The sequence below is a fragment of the Corythoichthys intestinalis genome, chromosome 12 (assembly GCF_030265065.1).
Source record: "Corythoichthys intestinalis isolate RoL2023-P3 chromosome 12, ASM3026506v1, whole genome shotgun sequence".
NCBI lineage: Eukaryota > Metazoa > Chordata > Actinopteri > Syngnathiformes > Syngnathidae > Corythoichthys > Corythoichthys intestinalis.
The window spans coordinates 21,728,048-21,745,784 of NC_080406.1; the positions used below are offsets into that span (position 1 = coordinate 21,728,048).

General features: G+C 40.0%; 1 protein-coding gene across 2 annotated transcripts in view; it reads left to right on the forward strand.

Annotated features, from left to right (window-relative positions):
- tanc1b (tetratricopeptide repeat, ankyrin repeat and coiled-coil containing 1b) overlaps positions 1-17,737 on the forward strand; it is a 242,488-nt gene that overhangs the window by 45,010 nt on the left and 179,741 nt on the right. For both annotated transcript variants that reach the window (XM_057852771.1, XM_057852772.1), the window contains exon 3: positions 14,912-15,118. In XM_057852771.1, coding sequence (XP_057708754.1) covers positions 14,912-15,118 — 207 coding nt within the window. The remainder of the gene's footprint in view (positions 1-14,911; positions 15,119-17,737) is intronic.

Sequence of the window (17,737 nt, forward strand, 5' to 3'; positions counted from 1 at the left end):
CACAAACACAAACCTAAACCAGGACAGAACACAGTTTCTGGACTTGATGCTAACAGTCCGGTTGGTCCTTTTTGGTCTTTGGTCAGTGTCCATTTCCTCTATAAAAAAAGACATATTTGACCGCACTAAACATTTCCACTGTGCTATGGGCCATCATTGCCTCCGGACACAGTTTACTTAAGGCCTTAAGCAAAGTTTTTGCTGGCATATGTTAATGTAGCTAAATACTGTGGTCCTTGAAAGCAGTTTTCAAAGTAACCCTAAACCCTTGTGGTTCTATCAGCTTAAGATGAATGCTGGTTCTTAATGCAGCGTTGTGTCAGGGATCAGAGATTGCAGATGTTCAACTCAGTCTTGCAACTGTCACACATTTATCTGAGGAACAGCATTCTTAACTATGTACCTTATTGGCCCGAATATAAGACGACCCTGATTATAAGACGACCCCCTATTTTTCAAGACTCAAGTTTGAAAAAAGACTTTTTGAACACCATAATATAACAAGGGTCGCTATGCAAAAATCGCCGACATCAAGGAGTGGTCGAGATTTTCTTTTCCATATATTTACCCCTTTAAACGTTTTTTTTTCAATTTTTGTTTGTTTGGATCGATTATTTATCATCTAACATATTGGAGAAAATGCGACAGTAACAAAAAAAAAATACAAATAAGCGATAGTTATGAGGTAGATATCCATGACCTTTTACAGACGCCATTTTTTTCATTGTGACGTCATTTGTTTCAAAGTTTAAAATAAGCGAGTGAAAATTTTATTTTTTATTTATTTATTTTTTAAAGCAAAATATTAGACACCAAATAGTGATTCTAAGCTAAAAATTACAGACATTTTGAATAATAAATATAATTACCTTGTTTTCATGGCTGGGTTGAAACAAAAACTGTTGCGCGACGTCTGTAAACGGGGGTTTCCAGGGTAAAACGGGCAAATTGAAAATACCGTATTGGCGCGAATATCAGACGGCCCTAATCATAAGACGACCTCCTCTTTTTCAAGACTCAAGTTTGAAAAAAGACTTTTTGAACACCAAATTAATTTTTATACAGAAAATAATTACAGTACATCTGAAACAAATGATTATAACAATATATTTGAGAGAAAAAGCATGTTATTTTGCCTCATTCAAATCTTAGTATCTGAACATTTAAATATGTAAACGAAAGTTTGCTAAAGACAGGTCAACAAAGCACATAGATTACTGGAACCATGTCCTGTGGTCTGATGAGACGGGCGGGCTTTCTTGTGTACCGTCTTCAGAAGAGGCTTCCTCCTGGGGTGACAGCCTTGCACACCAATTTGATGTAGAGTGCGGCGTATGGTCTGAGCACTAACAGGCTGACCCCCCACCTCTTCAATCTCTGCAGCAATGCTGACAGCACTCCTGTAATGAGCCACATGACATTTTGAAGGGAAAATGACAAGCAGTACTCAATTTGGACATTTAGGGATGTACGTATTTACCAAGGGGTGTACTCCCTTTTGTTGCCAGGGGTTTAGAAAATAATTTAATGGCTATATTTTAGTTAGAGTTATTTTGAGGAGAAAATAAATTAACTCTATTATATAAGCTGCACACAGACTACTTTTCATTGTGTCAAAGTGTCATTTTGTCAGTGTTGTCCGATGAAAAGACATACTTAGATATCTGCAGAAATGCAAGGGGTGTACTCACTTTTGTGATACACTGTACTTAACTGGTCGTGTCCTCAATGAAAATAACTTTTGAGTTCGCTTTGCTATTGATTATCCAAGCTTGTCAATGTGAGAAATGTTAACAAATTGTGTTTGACTGCTATCATATTTAAATGATTGCCTCAGTCACCTTGTATTTGGTGACTCTAATGCATCTGTCACTGACAATATTTTGGCTACCTTGTGAGTTACTCATGAGCAGCCATCTAACATCATTACCCAATGACCTAGATTTGATAATTATCGGAGCGCAAGTTCTTTTGTTGCTGCAGCTCCTCATAAGCCACATAATCACTAACCATCAAGGATTGTCATGATATATTTGTTTGAGAAACTTCACAGTGTGCCTTTCCAAATTAAGAGTAAAAATATATGGAATATGGACTTGTATTGACCTGCGATTGTAACTTTAAAAATATTGAACTTTTTTATATTGGTTGTGCAGGTCGTAGTGGGCTATGGCCATCTACTTTGATGAGGAGTAATGAGCATGCATGGCACTATAATCATTTTAGCTTGGTCTTGGGCAGCAGCGTGTAATTAGAAAGGGTTGATTTCCTGCACCACAGAAGGGCCTAAAATTGAAGGCCTTGCCCCGACCGGGGTTTAGGAAAGTCACTGAAATAGCTCTGGCGAGTTTCCGTCCTTGCGTCTTTCTACGTATAGTATCGGTCAGATGGCAGTGCTGTCACCATGACATACTGCAGCCTGTTCCCCAGCACTTGGATGAATAGCTTTTATGTGGCACCCCTTGTTTTCAGAGCCATCCACCCAAATTACAACTCTGTGTTAATCTTTTTTGCATGCGACATGACTAAAAACGTGTTTCAACTTAAGTGAACTCACCACTATGAGATTTTAACAAATGTTGCCGTAAAAGGAGTTCTTTATGTAGCACTTGTGCACCATGCCCTTGTGTATACTGTGATAAATTCATCATTTGGCTATTTTATGAAATGTATTTTTTTTTAAATTGCTTTTAAATAAACATTTAATCCCCAATTGAATCCTCGAGTGGAGGAGTTTAAAGTGCCTGTGACATGAAAAAGCATGTTTATTTCATAATACACGTGGTATTTTATGCTCCTGAATGAAATGGACCGCTTGGATGTGTGTGGAAGTGATCGCTATATTCATTTAGTTTTTTGAATCCCGCGCCATGAAAATGAGTGACTTCCAGCAACAGTCTTGAGTTGAGAAAGAGGGCGCTGTGACGTGTACGGAGGAAGGAGTCCTCTTAACTATACAGCCGTACTGTTGTATGAGAAGGACTAAGGATTCAGCTGGTTTTGCGGATTCATACGCTTATGTCAAGTTCAAAAATAGATCCTTAGGTAGACATTCGTAAAATTACCCCAAAATAAGGAGAGAAGACACTCAGTTTTCTTGGCCAAGGAGAGCAAGGAGGGACTAGACAGACTAGACTAGATTACGCTGCTTAGTCACAAAAATTGATCTAAACTAAACTCCTTGCTCTTTCTTTTATTAGGAGCTTGTCCTAACACAGAAAGGTGCCGCCCTAAAGGGAGGGGGAAAGCAAGCTGGAGACACCCATGTGATTTTGATTGGCTATGTGTGCGCATGTAGGTGGAACTAACTAAATACACGTGTGTAAGCAAACGCACTTAGATAAAGTGGTCAGAATGACCCAGAAACTTCAGTTATGCAACGCTGCGGCCATGGAAGATGTCCTCGAATGGAAGATGTCCTCGAAAGTCTAGACGAAAGTCTAGACGTCAGGTGCTGAAGATGTCCCAGAAGCTCTAGTTACGCAATGTTGCGGCCATGAAGCAAGGCAGTTGTCATCCCGACCCTCTTTACTCTTTATAACACTTAAACATTATACCACAACCTAGTATTGCAAGCAATAATCATTTACTGGTTATATCAATAAGAAAAAATATGGCAATATGTATTATGTATGTATTAGGTATATATGAGCACAAGCAAATATTCAATCAATCAAGCAAATATTCAATCAAACCTCGATAATTAACTCAACATTTTATATTTCGCATCATGCTAGCCAAATGGCTGCAGAAAAGTCTTGCTTTAACGAGGGAGAGGAGTGTGCGCCTTTTTGTGGTTTCAAAAGGTTCCCATTCACCGGTGGATATTGGCCAAAACGAGCCCTACTACTGTGGGACCGTGGGACTTACGAGGAAGTGAGTAAACATCGTGTTTTGTATTATGTCAAATACTGGGATCATTTTAATATGTAGGTGGCTTGCATTTTGTGGCTGACATGCTCTTTGTCCCCTCGGCTGACGCCCGGCGGCTTGTCGCACATCCCCCCGCCGGGAGAGCACTATACTCGGCTTATTCCCCTCTTCATGTGCCCGGTGTTCTGTCAAATTTTCCGATCGATCAGAAATAGCAACTTTGAGTTAAAATTAGCTGCGAATACAGCGATTACAAAGCAAACACTACAAACTTTCTTTAAATAAAGGACTACTTACGTTTGATCATGGATGGGCATGTACCGTAAAAAGCTCTCCTCATACACATTAGCTGCACATGTTAGCTGCACAACAACTCCAGCCGCCCTCCTCCACTGAGTGTCTCGCTGTTTACGACTTCATCGTGTAGTAAAGCATTATTTTCCATATTCGTGTTGACCATTTGGCAGCTACACGCTCCTCCGACGTCGGCCGGTTTGTTCGGTGGTCATTGTCCAGCTGCTTCTCCTGTCCGTAGTAGCAGGGGAACGAGTTGTAAATTGCTCTCCGCCGGGCGGTTTGTCAAAGACAATTGACAATCCAGTCGTCATGTGAAATGATCCGGGCTAGTTATGTGTGATTTTCCGCTTCGAATGCTTTGAAACATCACTCGGTTCGGTTTAGCATGTCGGCTAGCTGTCACGCCTCTTAGTTTGTTTACACTCTCGGAAGCCGGGGAAGGGGAATGACATAAGCCCGATTTAGGTGGCATAAAATATCGTTTGGGAGGTGCGACAGGATAGGTGAAGTCGACAGTTTAGACCGTTATGGAGTAATTTTGCCATGTCGTCTTGAATTAATACATTTTTATTTCATATTCCATTTAGTACAAGACTGTTATTTGTCATGATCATGCCATTTATTTAGCTATTGGGGAAAATATTGGAGTAGAGAGACTGAAACAATGACATTTTGCGGCTTTTTCGTCGCGTTGTCCTCGGTGTGAATAATTCCCCCTCAATGGGCTGCATATTAAATCAGATGAAATCGTGACTCCGCTGATGTCATCCACCTGTTGGGGACGCTAGACCCCTATAATGGTAGGCGTGGCTAACCGGCAGATTAAAAGACTAATTTCTCGTCATCTGCACTTTGTTGTTTATAGTCGAATCGTCTCAAAATATGATTCTAATTCACGTAATAATCCTATTTAAGACTTTTTTCTCCTGTCGTACGCACATTAAGTATCTTGGTTACAAGTAAAGGAAGAAAGAAATGGGAGATTGACAGGCGGAGTGGTGCTGTATCTGCAGTGATGCAATGACTCTATACTGGTCCATCATAGTAGAGAATGACCAGAGCCGAAAAGCAAAGCTCTCTATTAACTGGTCAATTTATGTTCCTACCCTCACCTATCTTCACGAGCTGTGGGTCGTGACTGAAAGAACAAGATCTCGGAGACAAGCAGCCGAAATGAGTTTCTTCCGCAGGGTGTCTGGGTGCTTCATCACGTGAGAAACTTTGCGTCTCCCATTTGAATTTTTCTGTAAAAGTAAACCTTAATGATAAAACACTCTCCAAAATCCCCTAAGACAGGATAATGAAAAACTACTAGTCATTTTGGGACTGTAACCAACACCTAATAATAAGCCACACCCTCCAAATTTTACAAGAAAATGATTTTTGATCATTTATAAACTGCTCTGGACTACAAACAGCAGGCGTCCACGTAATATTAAGTTATGGCGGAAAACACTCAGATGACTTGAAATTCCGCTCTGAGACACCCAATTTGGCCAAATTTCAAAATTGTCCGATATGCATGTGTGATACATCATTGGAAAGCGTAAAATCTCAATTTTCTGGGGGGAAAGAAAAATTTTGGACAGGAGGGCATTTAAAAAAAAAGTTTTTTAAACAGCAAAACCATATATGGAGGTGAGAGCACGTGAGAGCAGAATTATAGACGCCATGACTTTGACGAACTATTATCACGTACTTACCTTGTTTCGATCCAAAAACTCCATGTCGCATGTGTCACTGAGTGTCAAGACACAGCTGTAAATGGCCACAGCTGGATTTTTTAGGGATTTTATGGGTGAAACATGGTAATATAACAAGGGTCGCGATGCAGACGTCAAGGAGTGGTCGAGATTTTCATATATTTACCCTTTTAAACGTTTTTTTCCCCCAATTTTTCTTTGTTTGGATTAATTATTTATCATCTAATATATCGGGGAAAATGCGACAGTAACAAAAAAAAAATACAATTTAGCGATAGTTATGAGGTAGATATCCGTGACTTTTTTACAGACGCCATTTTTTTCATTGTGACGTAATTTGTTTAAAAGTATAAAATGTGAGTGAATAATTTTTTAAAGGCTTTTTTTTTTAAACAAAATATTAGACATCATTTAATGATTCAAAGCTAAAAATGACAGACATTTTAAATAATAGATATAATTACCTTGTTTTCATGGCTGGGTTGAAACAAACACATTGCACGACGTCTGTGAATGGGGGTTTACAGGGTGAAACGGGCAAATTAAAAATAGTTCGGGGGCTGAGTGCGCCATGAATCTGCTATGGCAGCATATAGACATATTGTTCTATCAAACACAACAGTTGTTTTGGCTTACAATAAAGCAGTTTCTTTTAAAGAGGAGTGCAAGATTAGAAACTGCTTTTTCAGTCTTGTCTGTGTTTTCCACTATATATAAGACATGCCACTTATTAGCCGATAACAATCCACAAATAAGTCACACTGGACTGAAAGTGACAGGTTTCAAAGTGGGCGAAAAAGCAGTGAATTATAGTCCGAAAAGTATGGTATTATTACTAGAGCTTTATATGCTTTTATAACCGTCCTCCATTCAGTGACAGTCATTCATTTTCCATGCCGCTTATCCTCACGAGGGTCGCTGGGGTGCTGGAGCCTATCCCTGCTAACTACAGGGAGTAGGTGGGGTACACCCTGAATTGGTTGCCAGCCAATCGCAGAGCAGAATGAGACAACCATTCATGCACTCACACCTACCTTCGGTCAATTTTGAGTGTTTACTGTAATCAGCGTACGATGATGTTTTTAGGATGTTGGAAGAAACAGGAGTACCCGGAGAAAACCCACGCAGGCATTGTGAGAACATGTAAACTCCGCACAGGAAGGCAGGAGCCTGGGCTTGACCTCTTGTTCTAAGAACTGTGAGGCGGAAGTGCTAACCACTATTCCAAAATGGCTTTGTATTTATCATGTCTGTATTATACTGACCTTGTGTGGCCTGATGTGTTGGCTAGGAGCAGAGCAATGTTCACATAATTATCAGATGTCCAAACTCTTTCTTTACTTTATTTTTGATTACAGTATAACGGTACTGTACAGTGTTTCCCCTAGAATACTTGCAAAGTCTGGTGGTATAGAAGCCCACCAGCGCCCCACCATGTTTTTTTGGGGGTGGGGGAAAAAACATAAAAAATACAGTAACACAAAATGAAAGTCTTAATACTGTTTACCAAACAAAAATACAATTAAAATAGTTGCTAAAATGTATTAAAAAAAAAAAAAAAAAACGATCACGTGACTTGAATCCTAGTATATCTCACAACAATCGGTTTCTGTTCGCTTTAAAAGGAAAATAAATTAACAGGCTTTAAAAAAGATGTGTATCTGTCACAGGCACTTAAAAAATCTTAAATAGCATTATTATGTGAATTATAATCATATTTTGAGGCGTTCGACTATATACAACAATTTGGAAAAGCGCAGATGAAGAGAAATTCGTCTTTTCATCTGCCGTTTAGCCCTGCATGACATTATAGCGCTCTAGCAACCCCAGCTGGAGGATGATGTCGGCAGGGTCACGATTTCATCTGATTTACAATTCAGCCAATTGAGGGGGAAAATTCCGAATGAGGAAAATGCGACGAAGAGAGGAACAAAATGTCATTGTTTCAATCGCTCTACTCCAGTATTTTTACAGGATAGTATTTTTATCCAAGTATTTTTTTTCCCAATTGTTAAATAAATGGTATGGTCATGACAAATAATAGTCTTGTGCTAAATGGAATATGAAATATTAAAAATCAATTTTTTCAGTGCGATGGGAAAATTACTGCATAATGGTCAAAACTGTGAACTTCTGGGACCTACCGAATGGCATTTTATGCCACCGGAGTTAGTCCGGCTTTTGTTATTTCCCTGCCTTTGGAGACTGAGGAAAGACCGTAAACAAAACTGGAGGCATGACAGCTAGCCGACATGCTAACCTGAACCAAGCGGCCTTTTCCAAGTCTTTCCAAGTCCAGCTCGTCGTTCCCTTGCTGCGGGCAGGAGTGCTCTTTGCCACGGAAGCAGCTGGAGAATGACCGCGGAGCAGCTGTTCCAATCATTTTCGCCTTTCAAAAATGAAAAATAGCACAAAACTACCCCAACTCATGTCACACACGGCGGCGAGGGTGACAGCCTTCACCGATCGGCCAGCCTCCGGCGGCGAGCAAGTTTCAGCTCATCGTTCCCCTGCTGCGGGCAGGAGTGCTCATTGCCGGGGATGAAGCTGGAGAATGAACGCTGGACAAACCGGCTGACGTCGGAGGAGCGCGTGGCTGCCCGAGCCCAACCCAATAGTGGTCTATTACCGGGCACACTAAGTGGCAGAGGGGACTGGAAGTCTGGACAATAAGGAAAACTGCAGACGAGAGCGGAAGGCTGCAAGAGCATAAGCCGAGTATGGCGCTCTCTCGGCGGGAATGCGAAGAGGACCCCGCCGGGTGTGCGACAAGCTGCTGGTCGTCGACCGAATGGCCTTCTCGGTAGACAAGGAGCATTGTCAGCCACAAAATGCAAGCCACCTCCTTATTAAAACGTGTGCCATGATCCCAATATTTGACATAATACACAACACGTAGTTTACTCACTTCCTCGTAAGTCCAATGGTCCAACAGTTGTCAGACTTGTTTTGGCCAATCTCCGTGGTGAACGGGGACTTTTTGAAACCCAAAAAGGCTCACATGCCTCTCCCTGGTGCAGCAACAGAAACCTGCAGCAGATTTGGCTGGTGTGATGCGAAAAATAGAACAAATTAATCTGCAAAATCAGCTGAATCCGCAGATATCACATTCGCTGTCTTCCTCAATCCAGGAAGTCACTCATTTTCTGGGCACAGGATTAAAAAATTTTAATATATAAATCGATCGCTTCCACACATATCCAAGCTGTCCATTTCATTCAGGAGCATAAAATACCGTGTGAAATAGAGGTGTGACCAAATATCAAAATGGTGATATATCATGATACTTTGAATCCCAAGAGGTTATCGATATGCACCTGCCAAGAATCGAGATATCGTTTTAAAAAGGTGTCAATGTTAAAAAAAAAAAAAAAAAAAAAAAAAGGAACCAACAAGTTGCTATCAAAATCTTCAACTATAATAGTGTCTCAGTTAACTCTATGGCTGCCATTGATGGCGCTCGACGCCCAATCCATTTAGACTGGGAAGGTCGAACGAACGTTCATTCATTCGAAACCAGAGACTTCACAGTCACTCTTTCTGATTTCCAGGCCATTTACAAGTAAATTTCTGTTCATTTTAGTGCAATTACAGGTCGCTTCCTGTTGAGTTTTAGTCGCTGCCTATTCATTTGGGAGATTCCTGGGCCACTTCCTGTTCCGTAACCCAAAATCAAGAGGAAGTGACTCATAAAATACCCCGAAATCAACAGGAAGTGACTCAAAATCAATAAAGTAATGATCTGAAATGCCCCAAAATTACCTCGTTGCCAAGCATTGGCTGCCACCATTCGCTGCAACCCTCCCAGTTCAAATGGATTGGATGTCTACTAGTGGTAAACTCATTCCAATTCACATTAGAAGCTTGTTTTTCTGTTTATTAGTCGTTTTGTAGAATATCTTAGCTTGATTTCCTGACCAAAGTATCGATAATCGTTGTATCGCCATATCGTGAGATCATCGTTATCGTACGTTTGGTATCGCAAATCATATCGTATCGTGAGGTACCAAGAGGTTCCCACTCCTAGTGTGAAATATGAAATAAACATGCTTTTTGCTGTCATAGGCACTTTAAACTGCTAGTAGAAAAGTGCAAATAAAATACTCACCCATTTTTTTGCTGAGAAATTTAATTGTCAGTGCAGTGGCAGAGAGCTGGGACAGGTTTGTTCATATATTGACCATAAGATGTCGCCATTTCGCTTTCAACTGTATCACCAGACATGGGTAAAATGCGGTTAAAATCTATGTACTTTTTATACCTTTAAAAAGTACATCCTTTTGTTGGGTTTTTGCGAGACTGGAATGGATTTATTTCTTTATTTCAGTGGGTTTTGAGATACGTGTGTTTTGACTCCCAAGGCATCACTGTTCATTTGCTAGTGGTGTAGTCAGTACGGGATTGAGATTATGGACGCTTTGGGGGTTGATAGGTCAGGTTGACGGCAGGTCCTGGCCTTGGCTAAAACACCTTTGAGACATTCACAGCTTTTGCTATGTCAGAGGCCATGCAGAGGTGTCACTGCAACCCTTCCGCTTCCTGTGTCTGGCATTCATCTTTGTTTAGTAGCTCTTTAAAAAACACAGGACAGCTTTGTGTCTCCTGTGTTGTGGCAGTGGCCTGCAGAAAATGGCTCTCTCTGTTTCTGATTATCCTGGCAGGCCAGTACCACTCCTTGTCCCCCGAGGGCTGAAGCAGGACGCTAAAAGATGTTTGCGACTTGTCGTTGAAACTGCAGTGATCTCTCTAAGACTGCAGACAGAGGCATCATTGCAACTATACTGATGTCTACCTTACAACTCAGACCTATAAACTCGTTGTCGTTACTGTGGTTAACCACATCTGCTGTTATAATCACACTGGGCATGCTGACATATTATTAGTCAGGGATTACATGCTATCTTGAGGTTGGTCATTCTCCATATTAATTGTAGCCATGATGAGTTTGCAGCTTTGGCACCCGACAGTAGATTACTGTGCTCCCTGACTGGCTCCATGATTTAAACGGTCTTTCCGTGCAGAACTGTATTTTCTCAGCACCGAAAACCTGTTTTTAACATCCTTGGTTTGGATTCCCTTCAGCGGAGTAGTAGTCGGGTAAAATCATTAGCACATTTCAAGTGACGGTAAATCATCTGTACAAGCTGTGCAAGAGAATTTATGTGTAGTTCTTGACTTGCCTTCTGTTCAAAGTAACTGAAAATTCATTCATGCAAAAATTCATTATACAACATGAAAGTTCAGAACTTTTATCTGCCCGGATGACTCCACCTCCACCTGTGTTGGAATGTTGACAATAATTCTTCTAGCTTGATAAACTATAGCGTGTCACGAATCGCTTAAGACGGCATACGTTTGACTGATTAGTGGAAAGACTTTTCAGAGCAGTTTATAAAATGATGTTGCGTTCATGGTAGACCTCAGCAGCTGTACATAGCGTTTAATGAATAACATTTTAGCTTACCTTCAAATGGTCAATGACACTGCTTTATTTGCACTATTAGCGAGATGATAAAGTGCTCCCATGGCAGGACGTCCACCTTGCACTGAGTTTGTCCTGCTCTCTCTTAGCGGCTCCCCGAATATTTATCAGTAAAACATCTTAAATTGCCGGTTTTCTGCTCGTTACTCTGCTATTGCTTATTTATTTATTTATTAACTGGTGATTAATCGGCTCATTTGGTATGTTTTTGAACTGTAGGTATGTAGCTTCCACCTGCATACTCTAGTCGTCAGGCATGCCTGATCAGGGTTTAAAGAAGTGAGCAGTACCATGTACCATTGAAATTGGACTGTACCACTTGGTGGAAAGTGGAAACAAAGCTTTACATTCCTTGCATTCATGCTTCAGACTTAACAAGATAATATAAACAAGCGGTTTTGAAAATTGGAGTATTAGTTGTTGAAGTTAGGCTTACTTTTCTTGATGGGGCACTACATTGGAAGTCAACATTCATAAATTAATTGTATGGGTAAATTAAACGAGTGTTATTAAACAGTCTGTCAAATTTGAATTAATAAAAAAAACTTAACCGTAATTTACAGCCACCCACCAAATTTGACACGAAAATGGCATTTGTTCATTGATAGACCGCACTGGACTATAAGCTGCAGCTGTCCTCACTGTATTATGGGACATTTACACCAAAAGATATCAACCGGTAACAGTTTATCTGACAGCGGTAGCATAAGACTGTCATAAGACCAAATGAACCACCATGAACCATTCATTGCTTCAAGAAGCTTCAACTTGGCCATCACTGTTCTGTTGGGGGAGACAGTCCACCTCCACTGCCACCTGCTGTCATCACTAGAGGCGTGCGAAATTTCCGATTCTTAGATTATTCGCGATTCGGCCGTGGAAGATTCGAGACCGATTCACAAATATCCAAATTCCGATTATTTAATTATATCAGGTAAAGCGGAAGTAAAACACAGTCAGCGCGGTCTTTGGGACGCAATGAGGAATGGACCGAGAGTAAATATCATGTTCAACTCATGCCTCTAGATAAAAAAAAAAAATCATACCTGACTGCGGCTGACAGCCGCTACAAACAACGCCCAGCTGCTAGTTGCTACAAGCATACGGCTACAGTAGATATCATATATATGTAGAACTAGATGCAAAATGACAGACGACGTCGGTGTTAGAACATGTATTATTCAACAGAGATGCGAAATGACAGACTCTCCGGCGTGAGTAAACAGCCACCATCTTAAAGCAGTAGACCTCTCTAGAAGGCTCTGTTGTAGCGAACCGAATTAACTTTTTATCTAAAATACTCCTAAATCGGCAGAATCTTGTCTTGAATCTATCTTTAAATGATGAAATAGTGTTAAAACTTTGACAAAAGTAGACAGAAGGGAAATTATGGAATAACGGGAGCAATTTTAACCACTGTAACAGTTGATTCACAACATTACATTAATTGAATGTAGTTTAAAGCTGCTGATACAGAATGGGGACTAGAGTTTTTTATTTACTGTTATTTTTGTATATTTGTTTACTGTTATATGTTAACTTGATACTGAAATAGTATTTTGGTTTAGCCTGAGAGGATTTTTGAACAATTTTGGAACTAACGTACAAAACATTAAAAAAAAAAAAAGAAGAAAAAAAAAGGAGGGGGGTGCATGAATAATAGTTTTATAATTGAATCGGAGCCTCTGAATCGTAATCGTAATCGAATCGTTAGGTGCCCAAAGATTCCCAGCGCTAGTCATCACTGTTGTCATTCAACATGCCTCCTAGTGGTGTGCCATCTTAGGCACCCCACAATTCGACTCGATTACGATTCAGGGTGCTACGATCCCATTATTGAAGATGATCACGGTATTGACGGTGATCACGGTTATCACGATTATCACCATTATCGATGCATCCTACATTACTAATTAATAAAGTAGGCAAACAAATTTATGTCCATTATTTAAACAAAATATCCTAATGATTCAACAGGAACGATGGAAACATGCCCATACAACAAAAAGCTGTCCTTAGGCTGCTTTTTATTTATTTTTATTTTTTTTACAAGAAAGTGTAAAAACATTAACCATTTTAAAGGCAGTAATTATTTCTCTAAACAAGACAATAAAATTTACACAGGTGGAATGAATTCCACATATTCTGGAAACAAAGTGTCTTTAGAAATAAGACTTCTTTTAACCAATATACTTTGTTTTCACAGTTTTCTGTACTATTTTGCATGTTTGTAGTGTTACCGCTGTACTTAATCATGGTTTAACACGTTCTGCATATGAAATACACGTTAGCGAACTAGCTAATTAGCTTGGCGCTCGGCACTAACTGTTAATATCTCAAAAACAACAACAATAAAGGCTAAATAGTACAAGAGGGTTCGTGTACTCACCTCTTATAGACGCACACGGGTCTTAGAAACACACTCAGGACATTTTTCAATTGACATGACTTGAAACTACTGCTGGACATCTGAAAGACAAGGAGCAACGAACTATCTCTCTTCCCCTCTCGCTCAAAAAAAAAAACTTGCGCACAGAAGCGCGACCGCCGGGTCCCGCCTGTCTCATACAGAAATATATTTTCCAGTCTTTTGAAAAGGAGTAAATCTCTCGCTCAGTAACCGGCAGCATCCATCATAACGTTGTGCGTGCATCCGTTAAAGGTGTCCGGGCGTTAGACGTGTCTTGAATTTCGTTCCGCTACGAGCGGCTGTCATAAAGTTATGAGGGAAAATCATCGTTTTTGAACCTATATGAATCGTAATCGAATCATCACGTGTCGAATCGCGAAGCTTCTAATAATCGATTTTTTGGAACTCCCTTAATGCCTCCTAGCATGCATTGCAGCACTACAGATGTGAATAACAAATAAAAATTCATGTTCTTTGCTAATTATTTATTCAGTTACAGCTCTAGTTGTTTCATTAATTGCTATTTATGGAATTTTATTACACTTTATTTAAGAGTGGCACCATCAGACTGTCATTATACCATCATAATTATGACATGACACTGCCATGAGCATTTATGAATGCTTATGACAGATGTAATTTTGTGTCATCCGGCAAATTATCTCCCTTTTGAATGGATATAAAAGAGCCGAGCTGGACATAAGTGGAGTTAGTGACATAATTTGCCGGATGACACTTAATGACATCTGTCATAAGCATTAATTAATGCCCGTGATAATGTCATGTCATAACTTTGACGGTTTTATGGCAGTCTTATGATGCCACTGTCAAATAAAGTGTTACCTATCAACCCAAATAAATCAACAAACAAGCCGCACTGGACTATAAGCCGCAGGATTCAAAATGAGGGAAAAAAGCAGTGGCTTATTGTCCGAAAATTACAAGTAAGTAATAAGAATTAAAAATAGGGAAAAATAAGGGTGGCCATCAGGTCTCAGACGCTGTAGGCGTGTCTGCTGACTATGCTCAAACCATATACCCCTCAAGTGCCAAATGGAAAGCCCTGTTTAGATTCCTTGTTTTATTATGTTAAAGGATTTCCAAGCAATGTAAAATCTCTAATAACATTGTGGTTTTCCCTAACAGGAGATTCTCATAGTCACAATGCCCAAAGAAGATTCCCACCTGAAGGAAACTCTCTGACCCCGAGCCTGGGCAGCGTCCACCCTAGCGTTCCAGATGATGTTTTCAGACTAAGCCTCGCCAAGGGAGCGTCTATGTCTCTGCCCTCCTCACCTCTTCTACCACGACAGTCCTACATGTTGCCTTTAAGGCCAAGCAAACGATCTCCAGGTATGTTTTTATTCATTATTAACTATTCACAATTAACTGATTAAATTTGCTACACTTGCAAGTTAATTCCAGTATTCAGTTGTCGATAATTGATAAGTTATCTTAACTTGGTCAATTCATCTTTATTTCAAGGCTCTCGACATCTGTACCATTTGTTTACATTTAGTTGGTTGGAAATAGGCGTGTGTATACGCTGGAACTAATTGTCTCTCCTTCCTCGGCTCTTTTTTTCATCTACCATGCCAAAGAGTCTTCTTGTAAGCAGCTGTGCGGGCATTCAAAGCTGGGGGATACTGAACTTGTTCTAACCTGAGGCATTCTGTCTAGGAAATCTTGACAAAGAGGCTAGAAATCTTTTAAGTGGTCAACATGGTCTCTCTCTCGCATGTGGCATTCATCTGTGGGGCTTTCTGGCCTTTGTTTATTCCGGTTTTAGCTTTGATCTACACTCAAACGTGTCGAGTTAACTGGCACTTAATGTGTGCAAGGCTTTATATTATCAAAGGGCCTACTATTCAGAGTTTATTCAACTGCTTAAGTCAATAATTTTATGAGTGGATTTATAATGAATATTAAAGGTCATCATATACATCCTTTTAAAAATGTGTATGCTCATCCAGAACTTCAGAAGAGGCTAGGCTTGCTAAGGTTAAAGGGGCCTTCCGGGCAAGAGAGGGGAATCACTTATTAAAAGTAACTGCTAACTTGAGAGGGTCAGAGGCATGCATTTAAAAAATAAAAGACAGACGGATCAGTGATGTTATGGAAGCCAGCCAAGGAAATGGGGGATGGTCTTCTGACGCATCTCTACTTACATGTACCTGTGAAAACCCACAAGGGAGAGTTCCAACCTCCAGTTAATAAACACATCTTGCAGGAAATGTCGCAACTCTGCGACAAAAACATTGTGTGTCTGCATGCTCTGATTGTCTTCCTTTGGGGTTGATCACACGAGACAATGTTTTCTCCCATACAGTCCCTTTGCTGCCATAGAATCCTCATGTCTGAGATTTACGCTTCCATGTCAAAGTCACAAAGTTACATCACCCACTATTAGTCTGAACCATGTAAAGCTTTGTGAATCACTACATGTACATTTGGGACTATCCCAACTATTCATTTGTCTTTAAATTTTGTGTAATTCACAAGCTTGTGTTAACGACATCTTGAAGTCTGAATTCATCAATGGAGCGTCTACATGCTGCTCACAGATGTGGATTCCCGGCACATTCCAAGAGACAATGTCTTAGAAGTGTGATGACATGAGAGATACTTGGATGCAGAAGGCTTGTCAAAAAAACAAATAGTCACGGTGTACAGTCGTTGTGTAAATTTGATTTTTATAGTCAATGCAAATTCATCAGTCAAAGCAATTCCATAGATTATTCAACATTAAACAAGCAAAAATCACGTAACACATAGTCAGAGCTGCAAAGAATACTCGAGTAACTCGAGTTTAAAAACTGATCCGAGTAATTTTATTCGCCTCGAGGAATCGTTGAATTTTGCCAGTTCTAAGCATCACATTTTGCTACTACTTTTAATGCGGGACAACGCACTGATGTCACATGTGTAGAGGAAGAAGCAAAAAAAGAAATAAAAATACATGACTGTAACCGACAGCCGCTACAAACTATGCCGACGTTGCTAAAAACTACGCCTGCATGATGCTACGGTGGTATCAGGTAGCGTCTGATGCGTCTCATAGATATCACATGTATATAGAACTAGATGCGAAATTAGAGACTCAGAGGCGTTAGTAAAACGCCGCCATCTTAAAGCAGTAGACTTCTCAGTAGCAGTAGACTGTCCTTTGTTCACGTAATGTTAGGCCTGCGGAGGGCTATGTTTTTATTAATGTTGACTACTGTCAATGTGTGGCTAACATGTCTTACATACAGGCTTTATTTAATTTGTAAAAACATAGCACAGTAGAGTGATGAGGGTGTAAAATAAAAACATAATGAAGCCAACTGTCAATTTTAGCGCAGTAGTCATTGCTGGATAAAACACCAAGTAACACAGGTCCCAAATTTGCTCCAATACAGCAGGTATCATACATTGATTTTGAACACTGCAAAAACTCCAATCCTGACTTAGACTTTAGACTTTAAAGTGCGTACGACAGGATAAAAAAGTCTTAAATAGCATTATTATGTGAATTAGAATCTTATTTTGAGACGAGTCGACTACAAACAACAATTTGGCAAAGCGCAGATCACGAGAAATTAGTGTTTTAATCAGCCGTCTAGCCACGCCTACCATTATAGGGCTCTAGCGTCTCCAACAGTTGGATGACGTCAGCGGGAGAATGGTTTCATCTGATTTGCTATGCAGCCCATTGAGGGAGAATTATTCATAACGAGGAAAATGCGACGAAGGGAGCTGCAATATGTCATTGTTTCAGTCTGTCTACTCCAATATTTTTAAAGGATATTCTTTTTATCGAAGTATTTTCCCAATTGCCAAATAAATGGTATGGTCATGATAAATAACAATCTTGTGCTAAATGGAATATTAAATAATAAAAATGCATTTATTTAGTACGACATGGCAAAATAACTCCATAATGGTCAAAACTGTCGACTTCAACTTTACTGTCGCACCTCTCGAACGCTG